Raw genomic sequence first — 14,874 nt, 5'->3', positions numbered from 1 at the left:
CTGCAGCCTATGTAGTACTTTTGTGGGGCTCCCAGAAACAAGCTGTCATAGTGGTGCATGTGTGCACCAACAATGGATCTTGCAATAGTTGTCCTATCCTTTCCTTCATGGTAATAAGGCCACATCATGACCAGTACTTGGTCGTAAAATCAACATGCACTGAAGATTTGATTAAAATACTTCTCTAATAATTGTTCAACAAATATGAAACCCAAATATTTAATTGATTGAGAAACATGGTCTGTCAAGTGTCAGGTAAAATAGAAAGCCCTGTTGCAATCCACAAGTAGATCTCACCAGAGTTTTTATAGTGTTACTACTGATCACCAATGAATACTGTTCATACAGAAAGTTTGAAACCAACCCCAGGTCACCTCAAGGACATCTACTAACACTATGTAATCTTTGGAGTAGTAATTTGAGATCTGTGGTATTGAAAGTGACTGATAGGTTGGCTACACCTATAGTAAACCTGATCTAATACTTTCAAATTATGATATGCAGCAGTGCGGGCTTTGTGCTCCTCCCTGATCAACATCCTGGTAGCGAATCACAACCAATCTCCTGAGATTTTGGATAGGGTAATTTTTTTATTTTTGTCTTAATGATTTATATTGAGCACAAGGTCTTAGTCAGTCAAATAAAGAGATTTCTCCTCGTTATACCTCACCTTGGGAGGTGTAGCATTTTGATGCATTCCCAGGTCTACCAGTAATGGTTAATCTGGAAATGCGCCAAAATCCATGGATGGATGCATGGGAACATCCGCGCTCCACCCATGGAACGCCTTGAAAGGGCAGAGTAACGTAACAGAGATTTGCACTGCATTGTGTTACTCTAGATGTATCAAGCCACAGAAGGCCATGCAGGGTGACGTTACGTGGCTTGATAAATCTAACTTAAGATTTGCATTGCTCTTGCACTCCGCTGCGTGGCGCAAGGGTGACAAAACTCTTTAATACATATACCCTTAAAACACAAGGGTATCCCACACCCAGGTGTATACTCAAAATTGAGTACACAGAGAATACACACTGCATCAGACAGCCAAATGTTTCCTTTGTTAGACTCTCACCCACTCTATTAGTGGCATCATCGGTTTTCATCCAGATCCCTAAAAACCATGACAGGCTTAACCGTATTCCAGGGAACAATTTGGATACTATTGCACTTGGGACCTTGGAATACATTTTCCGCCACTGTAAGCGTAATTTGCATTTTTTAAATTCCTCTAAGCCTCATTCTGTGAATGAGGATGTGGCATTGGCTAGCGTTTTGTACTGCATCAAAGTAACACATAGGTGTATAAGAAATCTCATCTGAATGTTTAACAGTAGGTTGTGAGGCACTCATATAGCATATTGATAGAGGTAAAGCAAGACATGCCTAGTTTATGATGAATCACTCAACTACTCCTGGGGCAAAGTAACTCAATGTGTAGTAGGAAGCATTTGAAATAAGCAAAGAAAGAAATATACCTACTTTACTTGCCGAGTGTACCACAATCGCTCATCTACAGGAATGCTAAACGTATTCCAAGGAGCGTGCTAGATTACAATTGTCATTTGTGAACACTGCAACTCTACGAAACAGTCACATTGGCCCACCCGGTCCTTTTCAAATGCTTACCAGGTGCTGAAGTTTGGTTGTTATAATAATGGGCACTCCATTGACGACTACTTTAGATTTGCCACAGGGGGTGACTGTAACTTTGTTTTCCATATTTGTGAAAGTAGCATGCTTGTCCAAAATCCTGAAAAACAAAAACAATTATGGATAGAATGAAAAGATGTCAGTTCACCAAAATGGTCGGCTTAATGGAAGTTATATCATACACTCACCATGTGATACATGAGGACCTCATTGGGTTGAGCCCTTTGCCTCAACAAGCTTCTATGTTTTCCGAGTCCTATGTCAATGGCAAGGAGGACACTACAGGAAGTAACAAGCATTTGCAATGCAATTGGTCTCGCATTTGCTTAAGATAGAGCTATTGGCGTTGTAAATTCATAACTGGATTTTTCTTGCCACATAAATTGGTCAACCCTGCCTCATAATTTGGTCTTTTCTTGCCACATAATTCGAGTGGCCCTGCATATAAGTAAAGCACTCCCATTTTCCTTCATCCTCTCTCTGCAGTCAAAAAATGAAAATGTTGCCATTTAACATTCTAATTTAAAGATGACATCCTAATTCCAATAGTTTACCACTTTCACCACCCCACCATCAGAGTTGCTGGCTGGCTAACACAATTCCCCAAAAATGTTTTTTACTTATGTGTTTTGGAGTGGTGAGGATGTATGTGGTGTGTGGTGGAATTATGAGTTATGGTGTGCATTTGAATTATGTGGATTAATTAAGTGATATTTAGTGTATTTGAGTTATGTGGAGTGATGTGAATGACAATAACAGACCAAGTGATGTAAGAGGGCTGTTGAAATCCCGTATATGTAACTGGTCTGGTGTTTGAATAGCAACATTTTTTATTCCAAATAGACAGGTAATCAAACAAAGGGTGCACACTTGTACAAAGGGCATCCATTAAATATACGAGTACAAGGTATTTGAATAATAATGGATGTGCACCTGTGTTAATGACTGATAGTGAAAAAATAGACTATTGGGAGCACTCACACAAATTGGTGTAGGCGCTCCTAGGCTTGAGGACATTTACTGAAATACCATGCTTTGCACCCACACTAGGGTCATGTATCCATACAGCCAGACAGGTGATGAATGTGCCTCACAAAGGGATGGCTTTAAAATCAATAGATGGCAGGGCACTCACACAGAGACCCATTAAAACTTGATTGTGACACGTACCCAAACGGAAGACACACAAACTTAAACAATGGATGACGGGTGCAATGGATGCAAAGTGGCAGAACCCGGTGAAGGCATTGCGTTTTTGACTTCGCCAGACTTTAACGTTTGAACTCTTTTTTGTTTTTATGCTTGAGAGGAAGACATCCTGGTATATTTAGCATGGGCTTGTTTTGCCTCCTTGGAAACCCTGTCCTGAAATGCTGGAAACAGTGCAGTAAAAACATAATGATCACATGTTGTAACAGTTTCCGCTATACATTGGCTATTTTTAAATTTCTTATGAACGGCATCCGAAATGTGCATATTCATTAGCAATTACTGCTTCTAGAGTGAGAGAGAGTGAATTGTTTAATAGAAGACACATTTTAATGTGCTCGCCTCCATTTGTGTAACCCACCGGTAGGTGTATGCTAGTACTCAGACGAGAGCAATCTTTATTGCGTTTACTATGTTGCATGTTTTGTCACATTTTAATTTTCTTAGCGTCCACCTTTTCTCCGATGCAGCACTGATGTCAGAGCAGGGGGCGGCTTGGAGGACTTAACCCTTACCATCTGTACAGCCTGAGTCCTCTAAGAGGCACGCCGATCTCTGGGAAACCCCTCAGCACACGGGTTTTGCCACACAGTATAGTCAGTCCCTGCTTGTGCCCCAGGGCCACTGTAAAGTGCACACTCGAACAGAGCAAAGGAATGCACAAAAAAAAGCATTTGTAATGCAATGGTCTTGTGTTTGCTCGAATTAGAGCTCTTAGCATTGTAAATTACTGACTGGACTTTTCTTGCCACACAGACTAAAAAGGTGGCATCCTCACCACACGGACCGGGGAAATACCTTTTCTCCCATGCAGCACTGATGTCAGAGCAGGGGGCGGCTTGGAGGACTTAGCCCTTACCATCTGTACAGCCTAAGTCCTCTAGGAGGCATGCAGATCTCTGGGAAACCCTTCAGCACACAGGTTTTGCCAATAACAAACAAACACTATTGTCAATCCTTGCTTGTGCCCTGGGGGCACTGTAAAGTGCACGCTCCATCGGAGCAAAGGAATGCACAAAAAAAAGGATTTGGAATGCAATGGTCTCGTGTTTGCTCGAATGAGAGCTCTTAGCATTGTAAATTACTGACTGGACTTTTCTTGCCACACAGACTAAAAATAACAAGAGAAAGAGAGCGCGGCGAGCAGGCCCTGGAAAAGCCCCCCTATGCTGTTGGTTTATGTTTACAGAGGGAGCTGGTGGGGAGGAGGGACTGAACACACACCCTCAGTGTAAGACAAACAGGCAAATACAAAAAAAAAAGTCCCTTACAGAAAAGATAAACAGGACATAGCGTAATTCTACAGTACTTTGTACTGCTCCCAAAGAGAAAAAGGCAGGACAAAGAGGCAGAACTGACCACTAGCAAGCAAGGATTTTTAAAGGACACTGAAACCAACAAAAGAAATCACTTGAACACACAGTATAAGTATCCTTAAAAGTATACAACACGCCTAACGCTCGACCTAATAAAAATGGCATCTAATAGCGAGACACTGAAAGATCGAGCCAGGCTCCGTCTGCAATAAATATCTACACCATATATATATAGATAGGTCACACATGACAGCTGATTTACCTCTTAGTTCACTAATGGCCTTGTCAGGAGGGCAGGAATGCTTTTAAATCAATGTTTCAAAACTGTCGTTTTTTTTATTTTTATAAAGAGCTTTTATTGATTTTAAGATAAACAGGGAAAGGAAATACAAATACAAATGCAAATAGCATGGCACCATTAAACCAGAGTACATCGTTCGCCCCACTGGCCCCCACGGGCTCCGCAAACACTAAGGGCCATATTTATACTTTTTGACGCAAAAGTGCGCTAACGCAGTTTTGCGTCAAAAAAATTAGCGCCGGCTAACGCCATTCTGAAGCGCCATGCGGGCGCCGTATTTATTCAATGACGTTAGCCGGCGTTAGCCGCCGGCGCTGCCTGGTGTGCGTGAAAAAATACGACGTACACCAGGCAGCGCCGGCGTAGGGGGATATGGAGCTTGGGCGCCCAAAAATGGGGCAAGTCAGGCTGAGGCAAATTTTTCGCCTCAACCCGATTTGCGCCATTTTTTTCGACTCCCAACCCCCATTGAAATTACTCCTGTCTTAGCAAAGACAGGAGTCATGCCCCCTTGCCCAATGGCCATGCCCAGGGAACTTCTGTCCCCTGGGCATGGTCATTGGGCATAGTGGCATGTAGGGGGGCACAAATCAGGCCCCCCTATGCCACAAAAAAATTAAAAATAAAAACTTACCTGAACTTACCTTAATGTCCCTGGGATGGGTCCCTCCAGCCTTGGGTGTCCTCCTGGGGTGGGCAAGGGTGGCAGGGGGTGTCCCTAGGGGCTTGGGAGGGCACCTCTGGGCTCCTTCCGAGCCCACAGGTCCCTTAACGCCTGCCCTGACCAGGCGCTAAAAAACGGCGCAAAATCGGCCGGACGTCATTTTTTTGGACCCGCCCACTCCCGGGCGTGAATTGTGCCCGGGAGTGTAAATACGGCGCACATGCCTCGGAGTCAATTTTTTAGATGGGAACGCCTACCTTGCATATCATTAATGCAAGGAAGGTGTCCACGCTAAAAAATGACGCAAACTCCATGGACTTTGGCGCTAGATGGGTCTAACGCCAAAGTATAAATATGGAGTTAGTTTTGCATCGGAATTTCGTCAAAAAAACGACGCAATTCCGGCGCAAACAGAGTATAAATATGCCCCTAAGTACATGTATTCATTCAGTTCTGAGTCAGTAGTTCTCAATGTTACGGTGAATAAAGATAGTATATACGTGCATCCTAGACACAGCTCCCTCATCGCGAGAGAGTCAAATCTTAGGCTGATGCATCTCCCACTCATGAGCTCTTATTCGGAGAAAGCGTCCTACGGTCAGTCCAAGTGTCACAGACAGATTAAGGCCCTCATTCCAACCCTGGCGGTCTATGACCGCCAGGGTGGAGGGCAACGGAAGCACTGCCAACAGGCTGGCGGTGCTTCCAGGGCCATTCTGACCGCGGCGGTAAAGCTGCGGTCAGAAAAGGGGAACCGCAGGTTTTCCCCTGGCCCAGGGAGCGCCGCCATGGGGATTCCGACCCCCTTCCCGCCAGCCTGTTTCTGGCGGTTTACACCGCCAGAACCAGGATGGCGGGAACGGGTGTCGTGGGGCCCCTGGGGGCCCCTGCACTGCCCATGCCACTGGCATGGGCAGTGCAGGGGCCCCCTAACAGGGCCCCATGAAGATTTTCACTGTCTGCTTTGCAGACAGTGAAAATCGCGACGGGTGCTACTGCACCCGTCGCACCCCTGCAACACCGCCGGCTCCATTCGGAGCCGGCTTCTATGTTGCAGGGGCTTTCCCGCTGGGCCGGCGGGCGGCCTTTTGGCGGTCGCCCGCTGGCCCAGCGGGAAAGCCAGAATGGCATCCGCGGTCTCCTGACTGCGGAGCGGCCATTTGGCGGTGACCGCATGGCGGGCGGCGACCGCCGCCCGCCGCGGTCAGAATGACCGCCTAAGTGTCTAACGCGTTCTCCCATTTCCCCCACACTCTATTGTACTTATTTGGGCACCCCCTTGCTTCATATACGGGTTTTTCGCATTGCGCGCACCAGTCTACCCCTCGCCTCCATTTGGCTAGAGCCGGTGCTGTTTCGGCTTTCCAATCTGCCATGATGTCTCTCTTTGCCACCAGGCAAGCCACTCCCAAGAAGGTTCGACTCGCCATACTCAGCCCCGTTTCTTCCATAGCAGCCAGCAAAAGCCATGTGGGAGACATCTCCACTTCAGATTGCAGGACCTCTGAGACCTCGCCTATGATTGCCTTCCAATACGTCTCTATGACTGGGCAGGCCCAGACCATGTGGAAAAAGTCGGCCTCCGGGTTGGAACATCGGGGGCAGTTAGCTGTAGACCGAAGGCCTGCTTTAAAGAGTCTTTTGGGGATAAGGTATGCTGCGTGCAGGTAGAGGGTTTGAAGCATTTGAAATCGGGAGGAGATGGTCATTGATGCTTCCCTCCAATCTGTCTCATCTATAGGGCCCACCCAAACCTCCCACTTTTGACGGAGTCCCTTGAGAGATGGAGAGGTATTAGTGAGTATAGAGCGGTATATCTGGGAGATTCCCCCTTTACCCAAGCTTCCCATCAGGACCTTCGCCTCCAGTGGACTGTGCTCTGGAATGTTATCCCCTGGTCGCACATATACTAGCAGGGCATGCCTAAGTTGTAAATATTTGTGGAATTGGGTATTGTTTAATGAGTAGATTCTTTGGAGCTCCTCAAATGATCGCATGTGTGACCCTCCCCAGACGTCCCATAGGGTGGATATCCCAATGTTGTCCCATTTCTGGAAACCTTCCAATGCGGAAACTTCCGCCAACCACTTTCCCTGCCAGAGAGGAGTCTGCTGGGTGAGACAGCTCCACCAGCCCGACACCTTCTGAGCCGCTCGCCACCCTGTAAGAATCATCTTAGTCACCTCCGGGGTGTCCTGTGGGACCGGGCCCCCATATAGCACGTTAAAAATCCCGTTGTAGCCTATTGTTTGGAGTTCCAGTCTGTACGGTTCTGTCCAGCCCCCACCCAGCCAGTCGTTAACCACCAGCAAGTGTGTTGCCAGGTAATAGAAGTAAATATTAGACATTCCCAGCCCCCTGTCGAAGATATCTCTTTGACAGGTAATGAGGGATAATTTGGGGCGGGAGCCATGCCACAAGAATTGGCGTGCTGCCGTCTCCACTTCTTTGAACCACTTTCGGGGGATTGGGTGCGGGAAGTTCTGTATCTGGTATAGGAACATGGGAAGTATCATCATTTTATAAAGTGCTATCCTGCCCAATAGATTGAGGGGCAGGCTCCGCCACCGCTAAAGGTCATCTCTGGCTTTCCTAATGAGCGGAGTGATATTTAATTCCCATGTTAATTCAGGTAGTAAAGCTATGTGTACACCCAGGTATTTAAAGCTGTTGCGGCGGATCGGGATATTTTGTTGCCAGTCGACGCAGTCTCTAGAGGGGTGCAAGGGGACCAGCAGGGATTTGCCCGGGTTTAAGATCAGACCTGAGGCCTGTGAAAAAAGATCTAGAAGTTGTAGGATTCGTGGGCCGCTCATGGCAGGATTAGAGAGGTAAATGAGGACGTCGTCTGCGTACAGTGCTACCCGGTCCTCTGGGCCTGCAGGCCATGACCAGCCCTCCAACAGGGGATCCTCCCTTAGCAACCTCGCCAGTGGTTCTATCGCAAAGGCAAATAGTAACGGGGACAGTGGGCATCCCTGCCGAGTACCACAACGGATGGGAAATGGCTCAGAGGCTACACCGTTTACTTGAATATGTGCGGTTGTGTTAGAATATAGTAACTTTACGAGACCACGGAATTTAGGCCCGATACCGTTGTTCAGTAGGACGTATTCCAAATAGGACCAGTCCACAGTGTTGAATGCTTTCTCAAAGTCGAGTAAGAGAAGAGCCAAAGGAGACCGGGTCAGGATCCCACGGTGTGCCAGGGCGACATGTAGTCGCCTGATGCAGTGTCTGGTGCTACGTGGTGGTATGAATCCACACTGGTCCGGGTGTACCAGTGACGGGAGCGCAACTTTCAACCTGGTGGCGAGTACAGTCGATAGCACTTTGATCTCGGTGTTCAGGAGAGAAATAGGTCTATATGCCGAGCGGTTACGTGACGGAGGCTGGGTTTTCGGGATCACCACTATTGTGGCTTGGTCAATCCCGGAAGGGAAACAGCCATTCTTCTCGGCTTCGTCGTACATATTAAGCAGGTGAGGGCTCAGAATATCCCCGCATCTGTTGTAAAGTTCCGACGGGAAATCGTCTGGGCCGGGTGTTTTGCACGATGATTAAGCTGGATATTGCCGCTGTGATTTCAGCAAGCGTTATGGTTTCGTCTAGGTTCTCCCTGGTCGCTTGTGAGATTTTAGGAAGGACGATGTCATCCAAGAGGGGGGACTCCCTCTCAGCCAGGGGGCGGGGGTGCTCCGCATACAACTGCGCATAGTAAGAGGCAAAACTCTTAGCAATTTCGCTAGGTGTCTTCGCAAGGGAACTCGTCTCGTCCGCAATTTCAGGAATAATTCTGTTGGCTAGTGGACCCGAGGCCAGCCAGTGCAGGAGTTTACCGTTCTTGTCCCCCCAACCGTACACACGGGCCACTGACGCCCTCCAGGAATGTTTCGCAGATTCCAGTCCTAACTGCCTTATCTCCTCTCTGACCATGGTAAGGCGCCTCAGAACGGATGCTGATGCGGCTGTGGTGTCTAGTCGTTCAAGGTATGACGCCTTGGCCTCAAGCTTCTCCACCCGTGAGTCATGGGCGCGTTCCCGGATGCAAACAAGGTGTTTGGCATAACCTCTGAGTGAGGTTTTACATGCAGCCCAGATCGTGCCCGGAGATTGTACGGACCCTAAGTTCTGGTCAAAGTATTGGGTGAGATGGTCCCTAATCTCGAGGGTGTATTCCTCTTCTTGTAGGTGCCACACGTTCATGCGCCATGTAGGACGTTGGGTCGGGTCGACACCCCCCAGTCGGATTCGTACTGGAGAGTAGTCCGAGACCCCGCAAGGTAGTATCTCTGCATTGGTGACCCTAGAGACATCCAGTGCAGGCATGAACACAAGGTCGATCCTGGCTTGCGATTGATGGGCAGCCGATGTGTGTGTGTATTGTCGTGACCTGGGGTGCCAGGTCCTCCACACCTCACACAGGCCTAGACCGGTGGCCCACCCGCTCAAGCTCGACGCCCTCCCGGATCGAGTGGTGGATATAGACCCATAGACGTCGAGTCTGGGGTCCAGGACGGAGTTAAAATCCCCTCCTATTAGTGTGGTTCCCTGGGGGAGGTCTGTCAGTACCCGGCGGAGCATAAGTAGAAAGGTGTCAAGCCCAGCAGGGGGGGCATAAGCACTCACAACATTGAACGGTAGGACGTGTAGTGTTCCAGTCACCACCACGAATCTGCCCTGTGGGTCTGATTGTGTGGCTGTGACCACTATGGGCAACATGCAGTGGAATAGGATGGCCACCCCTCTAGAGCCCCTTGAGAATCCTGCATGGTAAACCTTGTTGTAGCCCCCGCATACCAGCATAGGACATTTAGTGCTGAGCAGATGAGTCTCTTGTAACAGAACCACTGACGGGGCATACCTGCGCAAAGTGCTAAACACCGCGGATCTCTTGATTTTGTCCAGTAGACCGTTTATATTCCATGAGAGAACCTGTGTCAGTGAGGGAACCGTGTCCATAGTGCTAGTGTGGTGAGATGTCGGGGACCCGCCCGGGGGCCCAGAGGCGAACGTTCTAAATGAGGAGGATCAATGTAGCAGGTGCAACAAAGGAAACTTAACAACTTTACTAAACCCTAATGAAACTTTTGTCCCCCCCAACTTCCCCCCACCCCATACTTCTACCCAGGAAGCATCTGTCACCCAAGTACCCAACCGGGGTGTCACAGTCAGATGGACTGTCACTAAGGGGAGTGGTGGACCCCTCCTTTCCGTCGGATCAATTGCAATCGGCTAACATTCGCCAAACCTTAGATAATGCTAGAATTTACAACGTTGCGTTGTGTGTGTGTCCCTGCTCCGATTTGTACGGGTCAATGCCAAGTGTGGTAAGCCTCCCCTAGTATGTCAAAACCCAATATGTGAGTCCATGTTAGCCAAGTGTAGGGGACTGGCTCAAACGATCCCCCTCTAGCCCCCGCTCCAGGGTCCGGGCCCCCAAGGAGTCCCTGCGGTCTCCACCCGCCTGAGAGTCCAGGTTTGACTCATTGTCTTCTTTTGCCGGGGCGTTGGCGCTCCTCTGCTTCCCGCGTCTGGACCTTGTCCGTTTGCGACCTCTTTGTGTGTCCAGTCGGGGACCGGGTCCAGCCCCCGGGGCCCCCCCCAGACAGGCCTGGGGGGCCCCTTCGGCTCCCAGCCCCTTCCTCTGTAAGCCAGTCCCATGCCTCCTCAGGCGACTCAAAGAAGTGTGCCTTGCCGGCCATGATAACTTTTAGGCGTGCGGGGAAGAGGAGCATGTAGGGAAGTTGCATCGCTCTGAGTTTTTGTTTTACTTGTTCGTATGACCGACGCCGGGTCTGGACCTCTCGGGTGTAATCAGGGAAGATCAGAATTTTGTGGTTATCCCAAAGGAGGTCGGGGGAGCGCCTGGCCTCTCTAAGAATGGTGTCTTTAAAGTTGAAAAAGCGCGCAAGCATAGGTCTCCTAGGCCCGCCCGGCGGGGGCCGCGGGGCCAGGGCCCTGTGCGCCCGTTCAATTGCAAACCATGGTGAGAGGGTGTGTTCTGGCATCCAGGACTTGATCCAGCCCTCCAGAAACTCAGGGGCTTTGCTTTCCTCCGCACCCTCCGGAAAACCAACAAAGCGTAGATTATTGCACCTAGAGCGGTTTTCGGCGTCTTCTGCTCGGCGGTGCAGTTCACCAGTCCGAGTTTGTAGTTGGGCTACCTTGGTCCTAAGGTCGGCCAGGTCGTCTTCGGTCTGCGAGACACGGCCCTCCACTTCCGTGATCCGGCCCACCGCGTTTCTGAGATCCTGTCTGATGAGGTCCATGTCTTCTCTCACTTCCCCAATTTTGGTTTCTACCGCCCGTTGTGATGTTTGGATTGCCTGAAGGATAGCGTTGACTCCGTCCGGGGTCGGGTCACTGGATGGGGCATCTCCCTCGTTCCGAGAGGCCGCTGGTGTGGTAAACTCATTGATCCTCTGCTGGGACGACTGCGGCTGTCTGGAAGACCTGTCCTTCCCCATGTCTCTCCCGGGGGTCGAGCAAAGCAGCTGCGGCGCTGCCCGACTGTGCGGACGGGGTCTGGTCACGCCAAGGACCCTCTACACCCACCGGTCCATCCGGGGAACTGCCCAGGGGAGGCCTTGTGTCTAGATCGTCACCGGGGCCGGGGTGCCAGACAGCAGTGTCGGGGTGTAAGCCCACAGCCGCGGGCGGAACGTCAGGCCATCCGTTAGATCCACAGAATCAGGTGTTTGCCAGGCCACCACACCCCGGTCTCGGCGGGTCCCCAGACCGGTTCAGTTCGGAGGGGGCACCTCCCTCATTGGACCAACAAACTGGAGAGTGTTCTTTTAATGGGTTCCCCCAGAGCAGCGGTCACCCACCGGTTGCCCTCTAGGTCCGAGCAGCTGGGCCGCAACCAACGCACATCCACGGCGCCCCGGGGCCACGGCACCCCTCCACCTCAGGGGACGGGATCACTCACCGCACCAAAAAAGGGGGAGGGGGTCCAATCCAGTCATCTCTCTCCTCGCCCCGTCGAGTCAGGGCCACTCCTGCGCCCCCAAGGTATATGGGGGGGGAGGGTCTCAGGGCTCTCTGCCGTCTGCCAGGTACGGTGCCGCGGCACCCGGGGAGCCAGGCCCGATGGTCGCCACCCCGCTCCGGGTGGGTAGGCCGGATCGTGCGTCTCCTCTCACTCTGCCCCAGGATCGATCGCTGCCCCCAGGCCCCAGCCCAGACCCAGCCGCGGGGGCACGACACACCCCCAGCCCGAGGTGGAATTGGGAGGGGGGAGCGAGTCCGGCTCTCCACGCCCCGTCTCCCGGACTCAGCCAGAAATCAAGGGGGAAGCCCCCGGCGCCTCACCATCCGGCGCGTAGCAAAGCGCCTCTCCAGCCGTCCTCCACCAGGCCCTCCGCCCTCGATCTCCCGGTTAGCGTAGGGCCTCACCGCCTCACCTCGACCCTGGGCCCGGCCCGACGCCACGCGGCCCGCGCCCAGGGGGAACAGCCAGCCTCAGGGGGAGCTGTCCCAGGAGATGCCGAGCAGGGCCGGCCGCGGCCGCCGGCTGGCAGGTAGGTGGCCGCCTCATCCTCCAGCTGTGTAGGATCGGCTCGGAGCTTCAATCCGGGAGCGCCAACAGCCACTGCGCGACCCCGCAAGGCCCGACCCGGCGGAGCGCCCAGGCCGGGGACACAAGGCACCACGGGGAGCTCCAGCACCAGCAAGTCCAATCAGCCCTCAGGAGGAGTGTGAGCCCCCGGGCGCCACGATCCACGGCCGGTCGGGGGCACCAGCAGCTGGAGCACTCATGGGGGTCTTGCAAGCAGGGGAACAGGACCAGAGAAGGTGATTTTTTCGGGCAGATGACGGAGGGGTCCAGAGCACTCTTAGAGTGCGACCGCCATCTTGACGCCCGTAGCCACGCCCCCAAAACTGTCACTTTTAATAACTACTTTTTAATGCAGTGATATAATCTGAAGTACTGAAAAGCACCCACCTGTTAAAGAATACACTTTTATTTTAACTTTCAAGCAACTTCATCCTATTTTAACATGATTTTTGTTGCATGATTTACAGTCACGCCTCTCATATCTAGAGTAGTTAACCTTCTTTTCCCACAACTGCCATCATGACCACAGAGGCCAGGAGTAGAAAGAGAATTGTCGGGGTACGAAAAATCAAGCCATGTGTAGGTTACCCCTAATGGGCACATGTGACTGAATGGCACCTTGAACAAATGTCTGTACTCTAGATTTTGTTCATAAATGCTGATAACGAGATAAAAAACAGAAGTTATAAGTTCAGAGGATAAAGATTAAAACATGACGGCTACATTACGCAGATTGCGCTAGCAGCAGCGCACTTTTGCACCAACGTTTCTGAACTGGTTCCGCTGCAATTTAGCACCAATATCTGCCTAGGTGATGTGCAAAAACAGCATTTGCACCAACTGAACATGGCAAAAAACACATTTGCAATAACTCACAGATGGAAAAATGACAGTTTGTAATCTTGCAATATACCTATCTGCAAATGGCAGTGCAAAATTGCACAGTGCCCAGGACAATGCCCGTAATAAGGAAAGCTGATGCAAAATAGCACACATACAGTGCAGGCTTTGTAATCTGTGACTGTTGTTACACAATTATTTGGCAGGCGTGTCATCTAGGTAATGCTAAAAAATAGTGCAATATTCATAGGGGCAGATTTATCAAAAGTGGTGCTGCACCAGTGTAGCGCCCCTTTTCTTGCACCCCTTGGCAGCCACCTAAGGTCACCATGTGTGCGCCGTATTTAAAATACGGCGCACCATGGCGGTAGTCAGGGGGACTAGTGTCTTTTTTTTTACGCTATTCCGGCGCTTTTTGGGAGTAGTGTCAAATGTTGATGCCAATCCTGCAAAGCACCCAGAAGCCCATTGACAATGGGAGCATCTTTTTAACGCCTGCTCTTAGCAGAGATTAAAAAATGCCAATAAAAATTATGCAAAGAAATCTCTTAGATTTCTTTGCACCATTTTTTCGCCGCCCCCTCTAGCGCTGGAACAGCCCCCCTTGCATACTATATGCGTGGAGCAGGCATAATGTGGCACAAGGGGTTACAAAGTGGCGCAATGCAAGCATTGTCCACTTTGTAAATATGGCGCAGCTATTTTGGCTTTCCTACACCACATTAGTGTGAAAAAAAACGCTAATGTGGCGATGAAATGGCACTAGGCCCACATAAATCTGGGCCTTAGTTTTTTGGGAAATGTTAGATTAAAATGGCAATGGCTCAGGTACAATTTTTGTAATCTCTAAAAAAAAATGCATAATATCGCTGACACCACTATAATGCGGCCGAAAATCAGTATAATAGGTTCATCATTTTCGCCTACAGAGGATGGAACGTCCGTCCTCTTTCAAAATGAGATACAAAGTTGTGAAGTGCTTAACAAGAACTGAGACTCTCTGACTTAATAATAAAAGTAAAAAAGGGTGAATCAGTGCAAGGCAGAAGGACAAACAGGAACGAAGTAGGCAAAGGCATTTATGAAATGCACATTTTATTGTGATTAGTACATTGGACAATATTGAAGCTTTTTTTTCACATTATCCAAAACAGCTGATAGTGACAGTGAAGTGCTAGATCAGGAGTCTATGTCAGGACCCGGAGGCCAGGATTAGCCTTTTACTTTCTTTGATTTTATTCCAGCAGCCAAAACTTTGATTTTATTCCAGCAGCCAAAACCAAACAATTAATAAACTACATTTCCTGTGAACCCTTCGGAAATTCAA

At 50.0% G+C, this 14,874-nt stretch overlaps 1 protein-coding gene across 1 annotated transcript in view; it reads right to left on the bottom strand.

Moving 5' to 3' along the window:
• LOC138297073 (kinesin-like protein KIF28) overlaps positions 1 to 14,874 on the bottom strand; it is a 783,037-nt gene that overhangs the window by 172,228 nt on the left and 595,935 nt on the right. Inside the window, exon 13 of the mRNA XM_069236578.1 lies at positions 1,630 to 1,753. Within this exon, the coding sequence (XP_069092679.1) occupies positions 1,630 to 1,753 (124 nt within the window). The remainder of the gene's footprint in view (positions 1 to 1,629; positions 1,754 to 14,874) is intronic.

This window comes from Pleurodeles waltl, chromosome 5, assembly GCF_031143425.1.
Source record: "Pleurodeles waltl isolate 20211129_DDA chromosome 5, aPleWal1.hap1.20221129, whole genome shotgun sequence".
Classification (NCBI taxonomy): Eukaryota; Metazoa; Chordata; class Amphibia; order Caudata; family Salamandridae; genus Pleurodeles; species Pleurodeles waltl.
This window is presented reverse-complemented; position numbering and strand designations above follow the sequence as displayed.